Source organism: Pomacea canaliculata, linkage group LG2 (genome assembly GCF_003073045.1).
Source record: "Pomacea canaliculata isolate SZHN2017 linkage group LG2, ASM307304v1, whole genome shotgun sequence".
Lineage (NCBI taxonomy): Eukaryota > Metazoa > Mollusca > Gastropoda > Architaenioglossa > Ampullariidae > Pomacea > Pomacea canaliculata.
The window spans coordinates 18,505,950-18,530,957 of record NC_037591.1 but is presented as its reverse complement, the minus strand read 5'-3'; the positions used below and the strand labels follow the sequence as shown (position 1 = coordinate 18,530,957).

Below are 25,008 nucleotides of genomic sequence, written 5' to 3'. Positions count from 1 at the left end.
ATTTCACCTCCTGACGCTGAACACATGATCAATGCTTTCACTTCCCTCATCTGACCTTTGACAAATTCCCTCTGTTAAAAGACTGTCAGGCTAAAATGAAAAAGAAACAGCCATAGCCAACAGCAAAAATGACATTTTCAAACCTATTTTGCTTAGCAATAACACACAAATCTGTAAGTTTTGTAAAAATAAAAAGAACAAGTTTGCCTCGATTCCACTACAAATTTATTGCCTTTGGATTTTACAAGTGGTCCACAAAGAATGTAAATAAAAATACCGGTCTCTACTCCTCCTGCACATTGTCTGCCATCGTGAGTCTGCTGTGAGAGGTATCAACCAACTTGTCCTTTGGTTATGTACAAAATAAGACCACGATGTGAAAGCACACAGCATTTTCAGAACATTTGTTTTCAGGAATATGCTAAGAAGGCATGTCTAACTGAAAATGGGCAAAAACTGTGTTAGTCATGCAGCACTTGAAAGTACAAATTATGCTGAATCTTGTTTGGTTAAATTGAAGATGTCAGTACAGGGCATCTTTTCAAAATAAACACAATTTGAGATCCCTGTGTCTTGGAACACAGCAAAAAATCATTACATTGTGCTGTACAAAATGCATGCGCAGTGTTGTGCTGGATTTTACATTTCAGTGAAGCACATGAAGGGTTGAGTAAGATTTTATTTCAAGAAACAAATCATTCTTTAAAATATTACTAATTTAACAGAAAAATGGCATTTTAAAACTGCATTGTCAAATAGGTTTTTCTCCCACTCTGCATACACATCTATCCTGACATACCAATTATGAATACCATTAGGAACCTTACCCACGAAATATTTTATAATACTTGACAGATTGTACTAGAGGATAAATGCTTGCAAATTACCTTACAGCATGACTTACAAGGCATATCAGGCACAAAATACTTTGTCACATTTATACAAGCATGCCACTAGATTTATATAATTTCACTATTGCATGAAGTTCCTTTTGTCCCAATTGGGTGGCTACTACGCTCTGTACAAAGTTATTGGTCTTCCATTCCATGAAGGAAATTCAAACTGCACTGTGGGTTGATGGATTTTTTTTTTTTTTACTCTGTTTCTTTATGGAAACAATAACATTAGGTTTTAAAAAGATAATTTTCCTTCAGTATACCTCTGATTTAGATTCTGTTTTATTCAATAGTATTTATAAGTTTAAAAATATTAATGCTTTCAATATGAAAGGATTTACAGCAGCAAACATTATGTCATATATACATCATCGTATATATATATATGCCATCTTCTCTGCCACAGAGTAAAATAGGGTCACCTTAATTTCCATTTTCTTCTAAAGAGCATTTGCTACATTTTCAAACACAAAGTGAAAAGTTTTTTTTTAACCCACAGTTTGATGATTAATTCCAAGGCACGAATTTCTTTAAACAAGCTATTTTTATGATCAAGTATAAAATTGTTAAACTGAACAAAGTGGATATACTATACCGATGGGATTCAACTACAAAGTCTGATGGTAATGAATAACGCAATATATATATACTCTTAACATGGTTATATTTATTATTATCAAGGTAAACAGAATGGAAAGAACAAATTTGTGCAGGCCACATTTAACATGCCCACATTTAGACTGGCTATGTTCATGTCTAGTTTGCTAGTTGCAGTTTTGGAATTAAGATTCTTCATACCAGGCATGTATATACAGCCCACACACATCTACAACATGGTCTTAAATTAGATTGTAATGGTCTCATCAAAGTATTGATATCATACAGAAGGCAGAGAATTCAGTATCACAATTAGACTTTGTGGAAAGACTTCATGCTGAGATTCTCTTTCTGTTGCAGTTCTTAGCTTCACTCTTGGTAAACACACCCAGACATGTACTTTGGAGCGCGCGCGCACACACACACACACAATTTAAGCTTGCTCTCTCACATACAGAATCGGCCACAGTTTGAGAGTGTGAGTGAAAGATAATGCAAGAGATCAAAAAGACATAAAAAAAACAAAAAACTGTCTTTTTTGTCCACCAATGTCACGTTGACTGTGATACACCCAAGTTCTGCACAGAACTTTACTGACGATACCGAGCCATGAAGTCCTTCATGAACTGGACCAAAACTAATGTCTCATCCACTGTAACAGCATTATACAGTGATACTCGGATGCCACCCACAGATCTGAATCACAAAAACAAAAGTATTTTTTTTTGTTAATAAAATCAACAACTATTAACTCAAAACGCAAGTAATAGCAGAGTTAACTGACTGAGCGCTTCACATTCCTGCAAACAGTGTAGCCTCAAAAAACATGCCAAAATGTGCATAAATAAGGGAAGAAACTGTTGGTATCTTTAGAAATTATTTTAATATGGGATACTTCCCTTAGAAAGCTGTAAAAAGCCAAGTAATCAGGTATTTTGTTTTATTTGAAAGTGGTCAATGACTCAGTTGATAAAGCACCATGTTTGTGAAGGTTGCTGGTTGCTCAATTCGGCGTCGATTTATACTCAACAACCGAAAATGGCAAAAAATAGTAGGTAATAGTTACATTCTAATAAAAATGTGTTTGTTTGGCATTATTAGTTTGTATACATTGTGTAAATGCTTTTTTAAAATTAATTTCTACCTCGTGACCAACTTCCCAAACACGAGCTCTGTGTTCTGTACAGTTATCATCTTTCATTTTTATTTAGTACAAGAAAAGAAAAAGTACATTCCTTAAAAAGGGCACACCACGTAAACATTAAAAAAATAGTTGTCTTTATTGTAGGTTAATAGGCATAAATATTCAAACTACTGGCTATATAAATGTTTCAGGTCAATCGAGGGAATGTGAAGTGCTTGGAGCAAGTGAAAAATGGTGACAACTCACCTATGGCCTTTAAGAGAAATGAGTTTTGCATTTTCTGCCTCTTGAATAAATTTCTTCTCCAAAGCCTCATCACCCTGAGCTGATCCAATCCGGAAGGGAATATTCATGCGGCTTCGGCAACCTTTGTCCAGAGGGCATCTACACACAGACACAGAATGCCTTTAGAATAAAACGAATCTCTCTCATAGAATTAGAGGGAAGGAGTCAGCATCTAGGTGCAAGTCTTTCATACTACTAAAATAGTAGTAGTACATAACACATAATTTGGTATCTTATTATGAGAAGATTCATTTGAAAATGAAAGTCATCTTTCATACTAACAATCATTTGACCTTCAAGACACATGAGAAACACCATAGACTAATAGCTTCTACTTGCAAAAACAATCGATTTAAGTAGTCATTGACATACAGGTGATTCCCACTTACACATAAAAACCATTTGAGCTGTCAATGACATCATAAACTGCAGAAGACTTTTTGATGGCCCATTCTTCCATTTTTGCTACACCACCTTGCTCCAAAATCCACTCAAAGACAAGGCCCATGATGTAGATGCTAAAAAAATAAGGATATAATTTTTTTATGACATGGCTTATAATTTTAGCATGATAATATATATATATGGAGTCACATAAGGTGGTGAATATCTCTTACACTACAATTTGCTTCCACAGCAGTAAACGTATTCATAACTACAGCATTTCGCACACTAATGCAAACTGGGTCATGTCACAAAACATCCCACCGTGTATAAACAAATGAACAAGTAAATGAAGAAAATGTTGGCATCTTCAGGAATGGTTTTACCATACATTATTTCTCTGAAGGAGAAATGCTTTGTGTCGATAGTGGTTATCTTTACTGTAGGTAAATAGGTGTCAATATTGGAACACATTATACTTTGCCCCAATATCCCCGTTTTAAATGTTTTATTATGTTCCATTTTCATCTGCGTTGAATGAGTTGATATTAATTATATTAAACAAAATAGTCACGAAAAAGCAATAAAATTTAACCAAAAAAAGAATATAATGCCAGACAAAACTTACCTGTAAGTTGGTGGCGTGTTATACAGTGAGTTGTTTCCAACCTGAACCTGGAAGTCAAAGATGATAGGACAGATGGGCAATGCCTTCCCAATCAGATCTTCACGAATAATGACCAAAGTGACACCAGCACAACCAATGTTCTTTTGTGCACCAGCAAATATCGCGCCAAACTGGAAAAAAATACCCAGTTGTAAAGAGTTTAGTACATGGAAAGATTACACACAATATATTTTCTTCATTATATATATATAAAAAAAAAAAATCAAACTGACCTATTGTTCATTGCTAGTCATATATCTCTACCTACTTAGAATAAAAAGCAGAGCAACAAGAATATAATTTAAATAAAAAGCATGTCCTCACCTTGGACACATCAATGTCACGTGTCAGGATATTTGAAGACATGTCTGCAATCAGGGGAACACCACAGAATTCTGGAATATGTTGGAATTCCACACCTGGTACAAAGTAAATGCAAGCTGTTGAAACACGCTGAAACATGCTGTCAATTGACTAGTAATAGTATTTGATATAATTAGCTGTTTGTGCATATAGGACCTCTCTTCAGTACAAACTGGCTGAAAGGGTTGCAGCCTGCTGGTACCAAAACATGGCAATCTTATAGTGCTCAAGGCTAGCCTAAAATCTTTTCTTAAAAAAACCTGATTTTTAATTTGCAAAAGACAAAATTCTAGAAGAAAGATGACACTCCAAAGTGACTTAGCTTTTGTTGGGGACAGAAAATCATTAATCGCTGGCTTTACTGTAAGTTACTAATTTTTCCTATCAAATAATCCTAATCCATCTGCAAGATGCGAACCCTCAAACATTGTTCCACACAAAAAGAGAATGCAGTAAATCTGACACTAAAGTGTGACTAAATTCAAATCACAAAAGTTGAGTTTATTTCAATCCTACATTGGCAACACAATAAAATGTGCAACATCAGATTTACTAAATAACACTTTTTGCACATTCATAAAGCATAAAAATACTGCAATTAGATAATTTTGTAATTAGTAGCAACCAAAAACACACACTGCTGACGTTCCCTAGCCAGAAGAGGAGGGAAGGTAAGAAATCATCAGCACTAGCTAAAGGGCAAGTTATAACGATGGGTGAAATTTGTGCAATTTTTAATTGCGAGACCAATTCCCTTAACAAGACTAACATATCAATGTTCAAATTTCCTTAAAAACCATAAAATATTCAAACAGCATGGAATCACTGCTGACCTCACAGCATGATTTGTGCTCTACATTTCATACTAGATTATTATTGTGATGTGTGGAATATTGAAGAAGATAAGTACTAAAAATGCGGTAGATTAAAAAATTTTTTTTTAGCATATCTAAAAGCCATCTAATCCATAATCATCTATGCTTATATTTTAATATTTTATAACTTTTTAAAACCTGTATATTATACTTTGTGTTGTTACAAACTGTTTAATAATAAAATGTTTATGTACTCATAGCCTTGAGTTAAACTCGCGGAGTGCCAATTTTATTTAGGTGAAATCTTTCTTTTTTATGCCGAATTAAAAAAAAAAACCAACACATCTTTTCAACAAAGGTGGAAAAGAAAGTGTGGGGAGTTGGAAAAAGTCATCATCAAGCATCTGGACTGGGTGGCAGCATCTACTCCTAGTGGCAATGCCTAGCAGATACTATCAAAATGGGAAAGTCTACTAAACCATTCCACCACCAAGAATGACAAAAGGTGTATGTGTGCCTTTATACAAGAAAGGCTACACCATGGAAAAAAAAAAAAAAAACCCAACAAAACAAACACTATATAAAAATAATACAAGTTCTTCATGCTAAAATGTTATTTTCATACTCCATCCAACGGATTCAGAAAAATTCACAGTGTGCATGTATGAGTGTACATGTTGTGCACACTTAGTAGTTTCTAGCTATAATTCATTGCAGTATAAAAACTATTATTATTGCTATTATGCATGTGAATTTCTTTTTTAGGCAACAGGTGAGAATGCTGATATTTGAAGGCTTATAACTGAAGTGGGTTTTAACTTCAAAACTCATATAAGGGCTGGAACTCGTTTAATCGAGCTTTGACAATTAAACTGCATAAAATCCACTGTATACTGGCAAAAATATATTAAAGATGGAGGCCAAAAAATTAACAGAATAATATATCATTTTATGTCCTTTCAAATAAATCAATTCTAGTACTGAGCATTAATTGTGCAGGGGATCCATACTGCATATGCTATCAACAACTACAAGCATAATAAATACTGTTTAAATTGCCAAGATTTAAAATGAACTCCCATAATGGTGAGCTGGCTCCCTTTGTACACTAGCTGTTAACCAGTTGTATTCAGTTCTGCTTTGTCTGGATAATTCTCAAGTTCTTCGAGGAGCAAATATCTCCAAGACTGCACCTTGCTACACACCGCAGAAATTTAATGGCCTAATTAACAACTTTTAAAAAAAGAACCCACTTACCATGTATTGTCTCATTGGCACAGTAGTAAAGATAAGATGCTTCTGGGTTAAGAGTCCAGGTGCTTGGGTCTGGGATGTCTGCAAAAGAGATCAAATCAAATGCATTATTTCTGAAAAATGCAATATAACTACACGGCCATGCCAGATATCTATATGCCTTTTATTTCTTTCTGTTTGGTGACACAGACAGCTGAAAAGGACCATCTAAAATCTAAAATAAATAAGGCACTGGTCAGAACAGAAAACTGTCTTTGGTTTACACAAGAACACTTACAAGTAAAGATATCATTCAATTATCATGTGCGCACACCCCCACTTCCCCGTAACAACCATAACATGCATGTTCTTTCACTCGACCAAAACACACAAAACAAAAAAAGATTTTCAGGGCTTTCTCATCAATCACAACACAAAAATTTTAATTTAAGTTAAGCAAACAAATTATATCTTTAAGTTCTTATAGTTACTGTGGCATAGTGGCACAGACATAGAAAAAGGTCACAAATATTAATCCCAACACTGGGCACAATCTTATTAACTTGTTAGTGAATAAAGACAAGCCTCAGGTCAATTTCCTTCTGTTAACTATAATTACCTCCCCTCTTACTTTCTAAACTTCTTTTCTTGTAAGTTTGTGAAAAGGCCACAGCTTTGGACTTGATTCCATAAAAAACAAAACAAAACAAAAAACCACTCTTATACACAAATCAGAGTTTTCTTATCTGAAGGCCCCTTTTAGACCAGAAGCTCTTATGAGGTTACAGGATAGTGCAGTCTCTACAGTCACAACCATCTCAGACACACTCTGTTGGCTTTTGTGCCTCAGTCTTTTGTCCCATGTCTCAGGTTGGGTGCCATCGCAGCATGATGTGTGCACATCTAGCTGACTAATGCATTGTATCTATCCTTACTTTAGCTTCCCTAACACTTGGGTAAGCATTGTGCTAAATGTACAGGAACTTTCAGGAAAACTATGTTGTACCTGTGTATATTCTGCCTGGCATTCACTGTGAGATGCATGGAAAAAAAAAACCCCTAATTATGCACTGTATTAAGAGCAAGGGTTATGACACAACACCCACCTCTCACACACATGCATATGCAACCCCTTACACAAAATAATGCTTACTATAATACAGTTAAGTTCAGGGCTGTCTTTCTCTCATGTCAGGGACAGGTAGTGTGACTAACCTGTGTACTTCTTGGTTTTTGGAAGCACAAGGTTGACTTTGCCATATTTTGCTGCTTCCTGGGCTGCTTTGGCTGACCAGCTGCCTGTGACAACATAGTCAGCAGACATGCTCGGTTTCAGGGCCAAAAGATTGAGAGGGAGGGCTGAGAATTGTCCAGTTCCACCACCTTGCAGGAATATCACCTTGTAATTGTTAGGGATGTTCCTGTGGAAAAGAAGCAACTATTCACATTTCCACAGCATAGGCAGGTTTATCTAGCTATCATAAAGTTGTAATTTGAATAAAATAATAATCCTTGTCTAAGCTCAATTAACAAAATATTAAAGCCTCACTTTAAAAATCCAAATTATGAACTCTTTCAAGAATTCAGTTTTTAATTCACAAAGCCCAGCTGTGTTAACATGTCCAAAATAATGTGTGGCTCATATGTATTACTAATTACTGCGCAAAATTATGCCACACATTTTGGAAATTCTGGAAATGTTTCTTCACTGCAAGGCGTTTGTCACAGCTGTTATGTAGGCTACAACTTGTATGGATATTTTAAAAACAAATCTACAAGTTTTAATATTTTTACTTAAAATTTTTTAATGGAATTACAAAGTTATCAAAAGCAAATACAAACTTAAAAGTTTACATAAAATAAATAAAAAAAATTAAACATACTAGAAAAGTGATAATAAGGGACATGAAGATAATAAAAAGCATAAAAGTAATAAAGGGAAATAGAAAACAAAATATAAAATACAACCATAAGAAGCTCTGATGCCACCCCACCTATAAGGAAACTTACAGCAGTTTTCGGAGATTGTTTTCTGCACCTGTCAAAATTTTTGTGAAGTCTGATGACCTATGGCTGAGTTCTGATGAAAAAAAGGAAAAAAAACCCAGAGGATGGAATTAAAAATTTTATCAAAGAAATTGAAATTTTGTTCAGGTTGTGCTGAACGAAGAAAATAAAATAAAAATAATTAATGCAGTCTCACTGTCAAATACTCATGTTACTCACCCATGACACTGACACCCGTACTTTTGTAGTTAACCATTTCTTTCTGGGCTTGTGCAAGTACCTGTACGAAAAAAAAAGGGAGACATTAATTAATGACTAGGTATCTCTCAATCTGATCAGAACACCAAAGTAAGTGGAAACAGCTAAAACTATGCAGATACAGTATTGTAAAATAAAGCAAACCAAGAGAGGCACTCCTATTAAAATTATGTGGTAAAGAGAGAGAGAGATTCATGCAAAATTTGTGCATGCTAGCAAAACCAGTGTTTTCCATTATGTAGAAATGTAACTCACAAAGGGCTATCACATCAACAGTATATACTTATTTTGATTTGTTTGATTTTAAACAATTTTATGTCAAGTGTGGGATTAGTTTTAGTTTAGTTTATTCCTTGTTTCTCCTTGAGGAGCATAGTGCCACAACAACCCCTCGCCAGTGTACCTAGTTTTGGGCAGCCCCACCCACCACCACCTTAGTTGGGACCATGTGATTCCAGCATCCTTTGCCTTGCTGTTTACTGTTCTTTTCCTAGTCTGTTTTGGTCTCCCAACTCTCTTCTTCCCCTGAGGATTCCAGTATAGTGTCTGCCTGGCAATGGTGTCAGCCCCATTTGAGTTTTTTTGATGTCTTGGCTAGAGGCACTCTGGTTGATTCTTTTCCACAGGCTGCTGTTGATCTTTCAGGCAATCTTATTCCCAGAGTATGGCATAGGCACAGAATGGTAAAGGTCTCCAGTTTGAGGGTTTTCCTTTGGGCTACCAACCCACTTAAAAAAAAAAAAAAGAAAAGAAGCTGTTGCAGAAGCTGCAGCAAGTATGGTATTATAAGGTACATGTCATTCCCCAACCTGGATTCTGTGATGAAAGCTTTGGAGATCTGGGGTAGCCCTGAAAGATTCCAACCTGACCGTTTCATTGGAGAGGATGGCAAACTGTGGCGACCTGAAAAGTTCATTTCCTTCTCTATGGGTCAGCGCGTCTGTTTGGGTGAGACGCTTGCCAGAATGAAATTATTTCTATATCTGTCAACAATGGTACAACACTTCTGATTCCTGCCTCCGAAAACTGAAGAGCTTCCGCAATTGCAAGGCCTGATGAGATTTTTGCATTCCTCTGAACATTTCACGGTTCCAGGTGTGCCTAAGATGTGTTCCACAAAAGAAACATCTGAACAAAACCAGTAATGGAGCCAACTCTCAGAGGGGACCAAAACACATCTACAATGATTCTACAAATGTTTTTTCCGTTCTTCTTATGTTTGTATCTTTTTTTTTCTTTCTTTTTCGTATGCGCTTTGACCCCACCTTTAATAATGGTAAAAAAGCACTACACAAATTCAACATATTATACTAGAAGGGTTCCAGATCATGTAAAGAAACTTTGTCCAGGTTCTGTAAACATAAAATTAGGCCTAAGATCTACTTCTTGTTCCTAATCACCCCCAGTGTATTATAGGGCCATGAAGGCCTACTTTCTTTGTATCAAATATCAGTGACACAATTCTAAATACATAAAAACATCAGGGAAAGAGAATAGGATAACATTAACAAATTTACCCTGCTGTGCACTTGTTTCTTTACTACTGAGTGATAGGGTGTCAAATATTTTTTTAACTGAGGTTCTGAAAATCAAATGCATTTTCTGGATGGGAAACCAGGCAAACTCTTAATTCCCCCCCCCCCCTATTTTCTGCTGTATGCAGTTGACAATTATAGCTCATAACCAGCTGACTATAGAAGGAGAGAAAATCTTACACTTAAAAAAAGTCCAGTTTGATTACCTGCACTGGGTATCAACAACCTACTACTACCAGCACTGACGTGCAATGTACATTAGCTGTATTTTTTATGTAACAAACCCTGATTTTGCAATGAAGTAGGTCAGTGGAACAGGCATGTATAAACTGTAATATTGCTGATATTAAACATTATCATCTGTACAAAATAACGCACACCTTTCTTTTTGTGTGCTATTAGCCTTTGACATTGGCATGTGACATTTTATTTGAGCTGGCTGTAGTGAACTTTTGAATGCAATTACCAATTAAAGAAAAAAAACTTTCAACCTCCGGGGGGTGGGGGGGAGTTATACATTCTTTTACTATAGGCTAGTTCCTTAAATAAAGTAATGCTCGTGGTCGCTTTAATAACGGTGGCTTACTTTCTATAAAAAAGCTTAAATGTATGCAAGAAAAATCTCATGCATCAACTTAAAATGCAGCAGACTTATCGTCTGCTTGTACAAAGCAACAACTGGTAACAGAAAGACCTTCTGATGACAACTACACGTACAGCAAACTGAATTAACAAGTGTATACCCTGTATCAATACAAATATGAAATTTAATTTTTAAAAATAATTTATCGAGTATAATCATTATCGCTGATCAAACTTATAAATTTTGCGCCATGCTTCAACAAAATGCTAGAATAAAATTTCGGATTTCGATTTGGGGCGCTAACTATGCAGTATCAACACACGCTTTTAGTGAAACCTCACGATCATGAAACAAGTAGATCTTGTGTTTTCTTGAGTCTATTTTCTTCTACAATATTTATAGGTGCTCTTTGATATTCTTAAAGACAAATAAGTTTAATAAAGGCTGTCAAATAAACGTCATTTGCAAAAAACCACCACTGAGACTCACCGACGCCGGTAGTTTTGCTGGACCTGGTGAAAAATTGATGACTGGAGTGGAATCCATTTTAAGGCAGGAGATAGTGGTTGTTTGGTTTTTAAAAATAGCAATTCTCTAGGAATAAGTTACAGTCGAATACGCTACATGAAGAGACAACTGCTAGCTTGCATCACCTTTTTATAACCTCCATGTTCCTCCGCCGAAAGTGAGTTTCAGAGAACTGAGATTTTCATTGGCTGTTTGATCACGGGCGACGACAGCTGGTTGGCGAGAAAGAAAGGTCATCATGGGCGAAGGCCACCAAAGTTCACACGCCTGCACGCGGTTGAGTGATGACAGCATCTGTTGATCACTCGGTTATACATTAAAAATGAACTGAGCCCGCATAATTGACAGAAATAAATAAGACCACGAGTACGCTGTGATATAATGCAGCGTTGTTAATCAGCATAATGTCTATGCCTCTACATTGTGGATTACAAACCTCACTTTTACAATAGTACTTCGATCGTTCAATTAGACGATCGTCTGCTACAACTGATGCAATATTTGGCTGTGACATCATTCTTCACCACCTCCTCTCCACCTCCGAACTATGCCCCTCCCCCCACTCCACAAAATAAAATCCGGTTATGCGTAGCAACTCCATGTTGACCAGGTAGAGGGTGGGTCGATATGGCTGGGATATACTTTTGCCTATAGTCAGTGGTCGGGTAATTATAGGGGCATGGTCTACAAAGGCATACAAAAACGACCCAGAGATGAATGGATGAGATTTTAAATGGTTTCTGGATTTAACTACCACGAGCCATATCGATCCATAGTGCATGACGCCACGTCAGACGATTAGACGGAGACCCATATAATACTGTGTATTTGTGGTTTGGGTCGGGTTAAGAACAGGCTGTACTTAAGTTTGACCGATACCATCAAAATGCTATACACGCACAGTGGTCAGAGCTGGTCAGACCACTGGACCCAGTGAAGCGTGAGATCGTCGTATCGAACCAAGTCAATGACCGCGCGGACTTCGCTGGCCATTGATAATATATATGGCGACGGAAATCAGATCACAGCTTGTACTACAGCACAATAAGTTCAAGAATGTGGGGATAGCTGCATGGGGGCTCGTTTCTGTGGCACGCGTACATCCAGTTTTGACTTGAAGGTAATATGCCTGGTGAGAAAGCACACATGTGCAGATCCGTCTTCATATTCCCCACCTTTCTTCTCGTTAGTGGAAAATCGTGCACGTTAAAAAACACAGTAAACGTACGTAATGTATCAAATCTTTAATGAGATTTAGCTTTTTGGTGTCAAGCTATCAGACTGTGCCTAAACACAGTAGGAAACGTAACAATCCCCTTCTTCATCTATAGCTAGAAACATAAATATAAAAACTTTTGACTGTTTCAAGTTCAGTGTCTGAAGACCTGAAAGATGGAAAAAAATATAAATTGTATGAGAAGAATTTTGTTATATTGATATGAGAAACGGTAGCACAGTGCTGCAACAAGGGGAGAGTAACATTAAACTGTAAACAAATATTATTATACTTAAAAGAATAAAACGTCTACGTGTGACTCGCGATATTTAAAAGCAAATAACATGTTTTTATTAATCTTCAGTGTTTTTCTTATTGTTCGACAGAAACCAACATATTATGAGATCTGCTCGAAAAGTATTTTGATCTGAACTGGGCATTTCTCTTGATGACTGTTATGATATTCTCTTTCTATCAAGAAGTATGTGTGAGAGAGAGAGAGACAGCACATATACGCGTATGAGTTGGAGATTTCAAACTAATGCGAAGTGAGTTAGCCTTGTTTTGCCTCAAACACAATATGTTTAAGAACAGCTGCACAGTGATGCCATGTTTTTCTGACTCACTGCGCTGAGAAATAAGCTAGTAAATGCAGACATTCAAATGTGGAGACCCATAGATAAGCTCGTGAAAGTAAGCGTTGTACAAATTTTCAGGAAAAAAACAGGTCTTTGGCAACATCTAGTTTTATTCATCAACAATCTCAGGGCTAGGCGATTTTGTCTTAAGAATGGCTTTGGATGTAAAACTGCGCTGCTTTGTGTCTTGTATTTTTCTATGATGCGCTCCTTGTCTTCTCTCGTAGCTAGTATTTGTTTTGGTTTTTTTATTTTGTAGTTGGTATTTGGTAGATCATACTTTCTCAAGATAATTGTCCTTTGGGATCAAAACAGTTGGTCAAGAGTTGATTTTCTGATATATACCTACAAGAACAGGATCTGTATAAAGTCAAAGCACAACAAGAGGCCGAGGTACCTCAAGTTTGACTTCTTCGAAAATAATTTAGAAACTCGGGATAATATCAACGAAAAGAATAATTCCTGTAATACCACAAAAGGCTGAAACGAGTGAGACATTACAAGTCTTTCATTAAGACACAAAATTACACACACACATTGAGAGTCCACAGTTTCTCGCAAAATGGTCTTCAGAAAAGAAATAAATAGATATATTTATTTATAAAGCACCTTTTCTTTACCACCGAAGGCGTGCTCAACTCATCACGCGCACACACGAAGCTGCACAAACATACATCTTAAATATCAATCACACACACACAGGGTAGAAGAAACTGAACACTACAATGCGTCAACCCTGCATACAGATGTTACATCGTAAGAAAGGACCGTCAGACCAAAGCTGATTCTCACTGCTGTGGTGAGAGGCACTTCAAACAGTGCGCCACAAACCGGAAGCCCTAAGATATTTTCCTCTACTGGATTATCTCCAAAAGTTTTACGGTCCTCAAATTTCCAAAGCCTTCTCTAGCTATCACTTGTCACGAACACGCTGCATTATTTATTGACTGCTGCTGCTTCTCGGAGCAAAGAGGCAGGCTCTTTACGTTTTAGCGTTGTACACAGTTTGGAAAAAATATATAACAGGTGGACAATAGGGAGACCAAAGAAGTATGTCTAATGCATTAGGGCGTGGGAAAAAAACAATCTAATGCAAAGGTTTGTATAAGAAGAAACTCCTGACATTAAAAATTGACATTTGCGTCGTAATGTTCTAAACACCATTCAGTATTAGAAAAACGGATATAAAATAAAATATGAAGCGACAAAATTTATGTAAGTGCCACCAGAAGTCTTCCTCCCCGCAGATGTCTAGCGACAAAAACAACAATGAGAACAAGTCTTCTGGAATCAAATCGTATTGGAACAAACAAATAAGCTAAAACATGAAAACATGGTTTGTCGGTGACATAAACAAGTCTATTAATAGAAACAGCTTGCACACGTCGTTGACAAGATCTGAGCTGTTCATGAAATCCGGTTTTTAAAAAAAACGGTCAGAGAAATATTTGGTGTAGCTCGCTGCGCACCCACTGTTCCTAGCACTTCAACAGGGGTCGGGGTCATATTGGTTGGGGAAGGCTTATGCTGCCCAGTCATAAACACCATATCCGTAATTCACATAAAAATAGAAGGCGATCGCAAATACAAAGCAAATACACAGGCATTTCTCGCTGTCCCCAGCTGCGCAAAAAGGTTAAGGGCATCCGCTAAACGTTTTTTGTTAAGTAACTGGGGAGTGAATATCACAGATCACACTTTTCGGAGTTTGTGAGGGTGGTACCCATTTCCTCTCTTCGCTGCCTTAACTTCAGGTACCCATTCCAAACAGTTGAGTCGACTGCAGCACATGAGGATCGAACCGGCACGCCTTCAGGTTTGGTAGCCTAAAACCACTTTGCTACCCGCTAGCACCTACAGGTAAAGGTCGTCCCCTAAACCTTTTAGGTTATTATCTACTGTAAATAATTAAACACAACATTAAGAGCACGAGGTCGGTTTTCAGGTCAGGGTAACGATTTCAGCTATTCCAAGTACTGTGACCACAGCTGGGGGTGTAGGGATGGGCAAGGTCACAGAACATCAACACCACAGTTTCATACCACGAGACATACGTCTCGCTGGTGCATAGCTTGAAAAAAAACAACTGTTGTAGGAAACAAACGATACAGGGCTTTATTCGACAACATGTGTCCGGTTGAGAAGGTTCTTGAGGCGAACGACTTGGGAAACATGACGTCATTACAGATAACAACTACTGCCACCCAGTGGCCTTGGCCTTTGCAAATCATTACTGGCACTGACACGTGAACACAGCTTGCGGTCAACCCTCGAACAGCGAGCAGGTACTCAGTGAATGACGTGCTGTGTAGAATAATTATAGGCATTTAGACAGCGCCTTTCCAGCAGGGATCAAGGCGCTTTACATACACCAAGGGGCACGAACACCCACCATTTTGGGGTAGGGATCAATTGAACCTTCAACATGCATGCACCAAACGTGGAGGAAACCGGAGTACCCGGAGAAAACCATCGACGGTCAACCCTGCTGCTACGGCCTGCCCCTTAGCACGGCCCTGCTCCCATCATACGATTCTCTCTGTGGTATGAAAGGCCACAGCACCAAATTCCTCTTGTTCTACACCAAAAGGTGCTTCGTGTAGAGTACAGACATTATATATATATAAAAACGGAAACAATGTACAAACAATGTAGCAAAGTAGAAAATTCGTCTGCGAGCTGTTGGAATTGGACGGGTCATTTAATTATTGTGTTGCAGTATGAAAGGTACTTAAACATACACATATACAAACACATACATATGTACAAACACACACATGTATATACTTAGACAAAATACGCTTAAACATAGGCATTCACATGTACACATACAGGATAAGCGGATAGCCGAAAGCGGCTAGAGCAGGGGTGGGCAATTAATTTTCCCAAGGGGCCGCATGAGAAACTGGGATGGTTCTAGAGGGCCGGACTAATATAGTTAACTCAGTGTTACCCAATACTATATACATGGTATATATACTGGTGGGCGGGCCAGCGGGCGGGCCGGTCAGAGACAGGAGGCGGGCCGGATTCGGCCCGCGGGCCGGCGTTTGCCCAGGTCTGGGCTAGAGCAATGTTATAATCCAGCGTCGGCTTGAGATTATTGTGGCGCAAAGACAAAAACAAAGGCTAAAAGACAAAGTGGAAAAACAGGATACTCTGGATTCATTGGAATCTTTTTCAGCTTATAGTGGCTCTGTAAGCATTCTCAAATCTTTGCTGGAGAGAGAACTTGTTAAACTGCGTCTAAACATGCCTTGTTTGTAGATGTCGAAAACAACTTAAAGCACTATGTTCAGTGAATGTTTGTCCCTCAACAATGAGACGTGCTTTTAGAATTGTTATGCTTTGGATTCAATCTCAACAAAGTTTCATGATCACCTGTACTCAATGTGCAGAAGACGACCAGCTCCAGGATAGCTGCTATTGATCAGAGGTTCCAGAGATAACCAGAAAAAAAGACCAACCAAACTGTATGAAAAACGCTTGAAAATTACGAGGAAATTCATGCAGTCAATGGTGTAACAATGGCAGGTAAAGTTACATAAGACCCAAAACAACTAGGACAATGCTCAAGATGTCCGTCACATATATGTTAATAGGCCAATTGGTGGCAGGGACCCTATAGCGTGTTATTACCTGCAGCAGCATTTCTATGAAAGGTACTTGGTTGTACACATAGAAGCTGAATAAAAAAGCAAGGAAAACAAATCATGGCTTTTTATAATATAGCCCTCTCATTTTTCTTCGTTTACTTTAGGAAAAAACACTCATGAAAAGACAAGATACCCGAAATGGCTCAATAGAATGTAAGAAGATGCCAGGCTCCCACTCCTAAGGAGTATGCTCTTAGCGCAGAAAAACAATTAACAAACCATGGACAGAATACAAGGGACAAGAAAACACAAATAACATGTGAACTAGAAAAGTAGAAACAACAGTACTAACTTCAAATCAAATCAAATACAGAAAACGCAAAGAGGAACCAAAAAACAGGAACAAGGAGAAGAGCTGAGAGTAGCATATTGCAAAGGAAGGGTGTGAAAAAGGACTAGCATTATGGGAAAGGGTGTTAGGAGTAATGTTTATGGTAAGGTGCGTTTTCAGTGCACGAGGATTCACTAATGGGTAGATGGCGGATATTGAAAGGGAGAGAGTTCTATGGTTTCGCTGCACAATAACTGCATAATAGACTGACAGACAGTTGTAACTTGTTTCGCAAGAGTCATGTCAGCAGCGACAATGAATCCCATGTTCGTGATGGAGGACGCAAAGGTGATGTTGGTTTCGCCCACCTTGATGTGGCTTGGTGGACAAACGAGTGAAGATGGATTTATTCTTCTCGAGCATAGGAGTGCTTCCGTTTTATCATCACTGATTTTCAGTTTGTTTGTCACCATCCAGTCTTTGACTTCATTAATACAGACTTCTATGGTGTTGGTAGCAGAGTGAGACTCAGCCGGTGGAGTGGAGCAATGCAGTTGCGTATCATCAACATTTGATTGATGAGAAACGTTGTGAGACTGGATGCAAGATGAAAGTGGCTTCATATCCAGTATAAACAGAACTGGGCCAAGTACTGAGTCTTGATGGACGCCAAAAGAAAGAGGAGCAGAGCAGGGCGAGATATTTGACCATCAACAAACTCAGTCTGCGTCCTATCAGTGAGATAGGAGTTGAACCACGCTAGTGCAGGTTCAGTACAGTTAAAACAGAAGCATCATCACCTTCAAGGGCAGATAATATATGTCGGTGGTGACTTTAATTAAAGCAATTTCAGTACTGTGAAAAGGTATTTATGCTGACTGAACATGGGCGATGAGCTGGTGTTCTTGTAAGTAGGACAGAGCTGTATCAAAACTACTTTCTCTATGATCTTTGAGAGAAAAAACAATTTGGAAACTGGACGATAATTGTTCAACACATTGACATCAAGAGTGGATTTCTTAAGAAGTGGTTTCAGCAGGACATTTTTAAACAAGGACGGGATACACCTATGACAAGCTGACATTTACAATATTTGTGATGCCAGGAAGTAAAATATTTAAGCACTGAAGAAGAAGGCTTGTGGGTATTGGGTCTAACTGGCAAAATGTTGGCTTGTCTTTCAGAATAATCGCCTTTATATCGGCGTCAGAGACTGGTGGAAATTTGGTCAGAGAGCATCCCAGAAGGATATCACAAGAGATGTTGTCAGGCCCCGATATCAAGTCAAAGGATGATCAAATGTCTGAAATCTTCTTAACAAAATAGGTCCAATAAATGATTTGAGCCTGAAGATAGGATGTTTTGGCCTTGTTGATACATTTTGTATCGCTTCGCTTGGCGGCGTTGTAAGTCTCTTTGTGGATGGTGAGTCCAGTCTTTCGCCAAACTCGCTCAGCCCGCCGGTGAGTAAGCTTTAGGTCACGGAGCTCAACAGGGACCTGCAGACAACAGGGCCAAGGTGCAGACATTGGGGCATGGTCATCAACAAAATACGCAAAATACAGCCCAGTTGCTCAGCAGAGGGTGGCTGGAGCAGCGCCATCTGCAGCTGTCCAACAATTCTGACACTTTTGCTGTGTCATGATGAGAATTATTGTCAAAATGGGGAATTGAGTGCATTGATCTAGTCCAGCACATCATGAAATTTCGGGAAAAAGATAAAGGCTGTGAATTTGTTCTTAGTAATCGGAGGGGGTCTATAGATGCAGAACAGATGTATCGAGAAATAGGGATCGAGACACTGGCCGATAAGGTGGGGATCCCCAAACAATAACAGCTGAAAAATCCCAATCGATAAATTCAAGCATACTCATCATGTGAGACTGCGTTGAGGAAGGAAGGAATATCTTTCTTATCAGACAACGTTTTTATGTTGTAAATCAGGCGAAACTGCTTTTTAGTATGATCAGTAATGTAGACAGATATAAGTTTAGTGGGGTTTTTTTTCTCAGCTCGCTACAAATAGTAATAAAATTAGCCCATGAGTCAGCGGTTACTGCGATAGATAGTCTGTGGAATGAATCAGCTGGTTTTTCATTTTCCGTCACATATTGAGACCCCATGCGTGCATTCGAAGAACAGTAAAGTTCACTTGAGGGGACGCTGCTTTCAGCTGTCGAATTATTAGAACTGCTTTGTTAATTTGCGTTCATACAGAACTACATACACAGTATGCTGGTGTGACATTCTCTTCCCTCATAATTATCATCCCCTCCGACTCCCCACCCCACCCCTCACACACACAAACACGTGGGCAGAGCAAAAAGAGGGAGAGACAGACAGACAGACAGACAGACAGACAGACAAGGAAAGAAAATGAGACAAGGGGGTGGAAAAGTGCAAAAATCACTTGGAAATCAGTGCGACAGTCGCTCTGTACAGGTAAGAAGACATTTATGTTTTGACTGTATGTACATATGATTATGGTATCTTTGTGTAACTATGATTACAACGTTACTGTATGGGCATAGAAGTCGTTGTGATCGCTGTTTATGTACACATTTTTGCTCTCTGGGTAAGAAGTATTACTGCTGCATCACAGTATCTCATGCAGGTTACTTTTTGTGGACATCATTCGCTGTTTGTGGGCAGCTGGCACCGTGAGATTGCTCGAGGAACAAATGGTTCGTGAGGAGATTTATTGTTTTGATTGGTGGTTGTAAAATATTACAGTGGCGACAAACTCTTTCTCCTTCAAGTATATCGTGCTTAGCAGTAGCTCGGAAAAAAACAGTCCATTCAGCATGTTTCTGACGATGTCAGGTGCTATAAAGATGTGTTAGTATTGTAAATTATAGACGTAAGAATATATTTTCCTCCACCCTTCTAAAGGTTAGTCAATCCTTATCAATTCTGAGTGTCAGAAATGAGGTTCGTGTCATTGACGACTTTTCCATTGTATTATAATGTATTTAAATTATTTACATCGAAGAAAAAAAATGGAATTGGAAGAAAGAAAACTGTGCTCGCTTTGAAAATAGCTGTGGGAATTTGAACCCGTTTGGGAGATATTTTAAGAATATGTTTATGTTTGTGTTGTGTTGTAGCTGCTTTTCCTTCTTATATGGTCGCGTATTCTAAACAAGAACGCTATGTGGCAGTGGGATGCTGTTGAAAATCTTGTTCATGATTTTTTTTTTGTATTTTATTTGTACAAACAAAACAATCTTGTCTTGGGGTCGATGAAGATGGCTTGGCAAAATCCTTTAACTGCAACACTACACTAGGTGTCTATGTAACAATTTTATTAGTTTGATTAGATTATAATATACGTTTGTAGTAAAGACATTAGTGGAGGGAGGATATAAGTACTCAGTGAACACACAAGCCTTAAATACATATTTAGATGTAACCTCACTGCAATCAGTAGGCTTCAGTAAGTATAATGTCTGGCGTCCAGACACAGATCAGGCTTCAAGCTTCATATCTGCTGTTCAGGTCATGTGAAAGTAAAGAGGACGCGAACGAGTTTCCTACTCGTACAATGTACTAAAAGTGCACCTGAAAAAAGCGACCAAAAAACCTTGCACCTATTATTACAGAGGAATAATATTTAGAAAATCACCTTTAATATCTTTTGGGAATTAAAAGAATGAACAAAACAAATAATTTGAAAACTTTCCTAAATTTGAACGTATTTATTGTGATGACAAAAATGCCCTCTTAAAATTTTACAAACCACTAAAGGATAGGTCATTCTATTTAAGCTAGTCACTTATGCATATGATTTATGACGAAGGGAGGGGAGGCGGCAACTGAACTTTAGAACTTGCTGTCGCAGAATATGGGTCAGTATGTCAAGTTTGTTAGGTCAGTATGTCTTCGAGTGTTACGAGAACTGTCATCTCTTCAGAAATCCACTTTTGTTGTCACTTTTGGATCAAAGCCGTATCTATTTCCATTGTTAATTAAGGCAGCGAGGTGTTAGAGATAACGCCTGTTGGTGGGCAGAGAGGTGTTAAAGATGAGGGCGCACTTTTCTTGGGCCAGCTTCTTTACAACGGCGGTGCCATCTCCTCTCTCAACATTCACCAACCTGTTACAGTCAGATACTCATTCAACAGCTGAGTCCATTAGAAACGAGCTGGAAAGAGACATGCTGGAGTAGAGGGACATCAAATAATGGCGAGAAGTGACCTGCTGAGTGAATCCAAAGATGACAGCGATGAAATCCATTACAACTAAACTCCACATTTCGAAAATAAAAAAAAGTAGCTGCGCGTGTGTGTGTAAAAGAATACGTTTGCATTCTCTTTAAAACTGAAGCAAACCTACTAGACACTGTTATCATATTTTTGCTTGTTTCTCTGACCGCTGGTACAGCTGCCTCGCCGCAGACTGGCATGAAGGGGGAAACTACCTCAACTGACGACAAAATCGGTATGTGTCCCAGTAAGTCCAAGTCAGAATGGTGAACTTTCTGTTATTTTAATTATCATGTTAAAAAAACTTATCGCGCTTGCAGCTCCAGTCGAAAGCCCCAACCAATAATACCTGCAGGAACAATCAGAAGACCGTGGTTTGTGTGTAGGGTATCTCGTCTGCTTGTCTCGCAGTGAATCAGAGGACATACAGACCTCTTGAAAGTGTGGATGACTCACGGATTGAACTACTGGGTCGCTCACAGATTATTTAAGCGAGAGCACACGCAAGCATAAAAACATGAAATCTTATATCACTAGACTGCAGAAAATATTAGCTTCGATGTTGCTTGAGAGAACATGATTGCAACACCTCCATCACAGCTTTGCCAGTTACAACTTACACACTGAGAAGATCAGCAACGAGCTATGGGAAGGTCTCTAGATATCGGGCATGTGCATGGTCCATTGACAGACTATTGTTGTGACATGGCGGCTGGTGTGCTTAATATGTTTCGAACGCACAGCTGTATTCATTGCTCTCTGATAAAAAAAAAAAAAAAAAAAAAAAAAAAAACAACAACTAACATCTTGACAAAAAGACGCTTTAATTAGTTTATGATTTCTCCGAGTGGTCGGATGTACAACAGATAAGCGGGAGATGCCCCAGTGAAGACTCAGAAGACTCATGAAGGCTCATAACCAACTCTTTGCTTTTGTGCGTTTTCTTTTTGTACGGAGCTTTGACCATACTTTTGATGGTGGGGAAGAACGCTATATAAATAAACTTTTCTTGTTCTTGTTCTTGTTCTTCGTCTTCTTAATAATAATAATAAGCATACACTTGCGTACGAAGATGCTCGGCTTGCGGGGTGGGTGGTGTGGGGGAGAGGGGGGCAAACTCTGTGGTGATAGTGAACGGCAAAGCAACAATACATTTTTTGAAGGAGGCGGCATGCATACCTATATGTAAAGTGACGAGTCTGGCTGATGCTAGAAAAAGAGGCTATACAAATGTCTTATTTATTATTATCATAACACAGCAAAGCCGCAAATAACAGACTACAAGACTTTAAGGTACCATTTTTCCAATTTCCAGTGAATCTCTGTTCTCGAGATGCAGAAACAGGGAAAACCAAGAATGTTCACAGATCCACCTAACTGTAGCCTTGACAACGTGAACATATGAAAGTTCAGTTCTGTCTGTGCATGGTGATATTTTAAGGTCCCTATCTCTAAAGTGGGAATGTTATTCGCCAAATTTTGGGAAAATTTTTGTCAACACCGAACTTAGTCCAGTCATTTGAAAATAAGGGTGCTCTTGTGGACCTTGTTTTCCTTCACAAAAGAGCAAAACATACAGGGTGGGATCCTGACAGGTACATCTGTTTTGTGACTTTCATTAAAGTACTTTGCCGTAGTCTAGCTTCTGGACTGGGAAATGAATAAGAACTGCGATATATTTTGTTTATTTTCTCGAAGTTGGGGACATTATAATGCTACCGTAACGTATTGCATTGCCTTTTTCTCTAAGTTAACAGTGTTCGCTTAAATGGTATGCACAACAACAAGGTATTTAATAATGCTGTCATCAAAATAAAACGAATAGAAAAGATCCCTTCCGCTCTTCCTAGAATGCAAGATTGTAGAAGTCCCTTTAAGGGCCGTAGGGTGTTAAAGTTAATGGTATCTTTAGATTTTTCCCACACCCTCTTTCTCTCCCAAAAATATGTTTACGCTTGGTTGATGCAATGGAGTAGCTACAATGTGCAGAAATCGCGAAAACTTTCTGACGAAACCACCGATTTTTAAGACCTCACCTCCCGCCCCAGGCCTTGAAAAAACCGCTTTGTAACGTGCATGACGAAACCTCGTCTGCTCAGAAAGCCACCGCATGATAAAAGTGTGTTGCCGTGGTCACTGGGCTCAAGGATGACGCAAGAGCCCGTGCAAACGTGCGACCACTGACAGGGACGTCAAGGCCACCCTCTCGGCTGCTGACCTTTTATCAAAAATCTCGCTTTGACGGTTCTTCTCATCCTGACTGAACATTCAGTTAGAAATGCACGTGATACATTGTATGACGTCAGCATGTTTGTGTCTGTATGAATGCGGGAGGGGGTGGGGAGAGGCACGCAGCGCGTGACTTGACCTGATTTCGTCAGCTGGTGGAGCGGCGCAGTGAGGGCGTTGTACCTCGGGGAGATGCGTGCCGAGGTCACAGCACAGAGTGTTCGGGTCACAGAGCCAGAGGACACTACTCTCAAGCACCCGTCGAGCAGGTCATCGCGTGCGAACGCCGATATGGCACAGAGGGGGCCAGTCTATGGTCTTGACCTCTTCTATATCTCAGTTCTGACAAGGTACTTTAGACTGCTGACATCGAAAACTAGTTTTGACATCTGTCGTTAGGGAGCATGCACTTTGCTCCCAAGTTCAATTGTTCATAAAAGTGCCAGAAGTCAGGGTCATGCCTGGAGAAGTCTGTTTACTGTATTGTAGATGCATTGGAACAATAATAACTTGTGTACACACAGAGTCATCAGTGTGACTGGCATCGGACGAGATGCTCGATTTCACGCCAACAGTGAACAACATTTACATTCTTCCATTCTTTTCATTCATTCATTTACATTCTTTTTTGCTCCTCTGGTTCTTACCCACTGTGTAAATGGAGATAACAAGGTTAAAAAAATGCATGAGTAGCAGAGGCAGTTCCTGATGACTGCATAAGTCTTGGACAATGTGAAGGTAACGGAGTCATGCCTCATTTGGCTGGGAGCTTTTTTAGTATCTTCTCATTAAATACGCATGTTTAAAAATTACACGTAAATTGAAGTAAATTTGTGACATTATATAAAAATCTGCAAGATAACGGTTACCAAACATTTCATTTTGGGACCAAATCTAGGATTTATCATGTTTGACATCTCCCACAACCATCTGCTTGTGAGTTGCTTTGATTATTCAAAGGGACACAACAATCAGCAACCAAAGAAACCAGGAGGAGGTGCATGATCGCAATTTAATTAACTCCCTTGAACGAACTGACAAGCTGATTCCCATCGGGAGGATCCCTACTCACGAGTAATGCCTTTTCTGCGGGTATACGATTGTGAAGTATTTTCTTCCTATAATAATTTTCTCATCATTAAAAAGGTTCGCAAGTTCTCAGACATGTGAAGGAAAAGAAAAGCTTGGCTTCTAATTTAGTAACTCTGTATTTTAGATCACATATGTCATCCCATCTTGTTGAAAAGTAAAATAATTTAACAAGAACAAATATTGAAAAAAAGTAAACATGATATCTTTTTCTGTTCTACAATATTTCAACAAGGCAGCGTAAAATTCCAAAGTAACTTCCTATATTCCCGTCATATATCCCATGAACAAACACTTGAACATCGAAATATCAGTGTAAAACTATTATTGTGAGGATCCCTCCGCACACACACACACACAAACAGCCATCTAGCAGCTGCACATTGGGCAACAACAACAACAACAAATG

The 25,008-nt window shown here is 38.7% G+C and overlaps 1 protein-coding gene across 1 annotated transcript; it reads right to left on the bottom strand.

Annotated features, from left to right (window-relative positions):
- Window positions 1–207: 207 nt before the first annotated feature.
- Window positions 208–11,469, bottom strand: LOC112557253 (phosphoserine aminotransferase-like). The gene is made up of 10 exons (XM_025226996.1): window positions 11,257–11,469; window positions 8,611–8,671; window positions 8,395–8,464; window positions 7,600–7,805; window positions 6,409–6,486; window positions 4,298–4,392; window positions 3,935–4,104; window positions 3,312–3,440; window positions 2,884–3,021; window positions 208–2,189 (listed from the first exon to the last, which is right to left on the bottom strand). The coding sequence occupies exons 1-10, from the start codon at window positions 11,311–11,313 to the stop codon at window positions 2,084–2,086; spliced, it is 1,110 nt and encodes a 369-aa protein (XP_025082781.1). The 5' UTR covers window positions 11,314–11,469; the 3' UTR covers window positions 208–2,083.
- Between the last annotated feature and the right edge of the window lie 13,539 nt (window positions 11,470–25,008).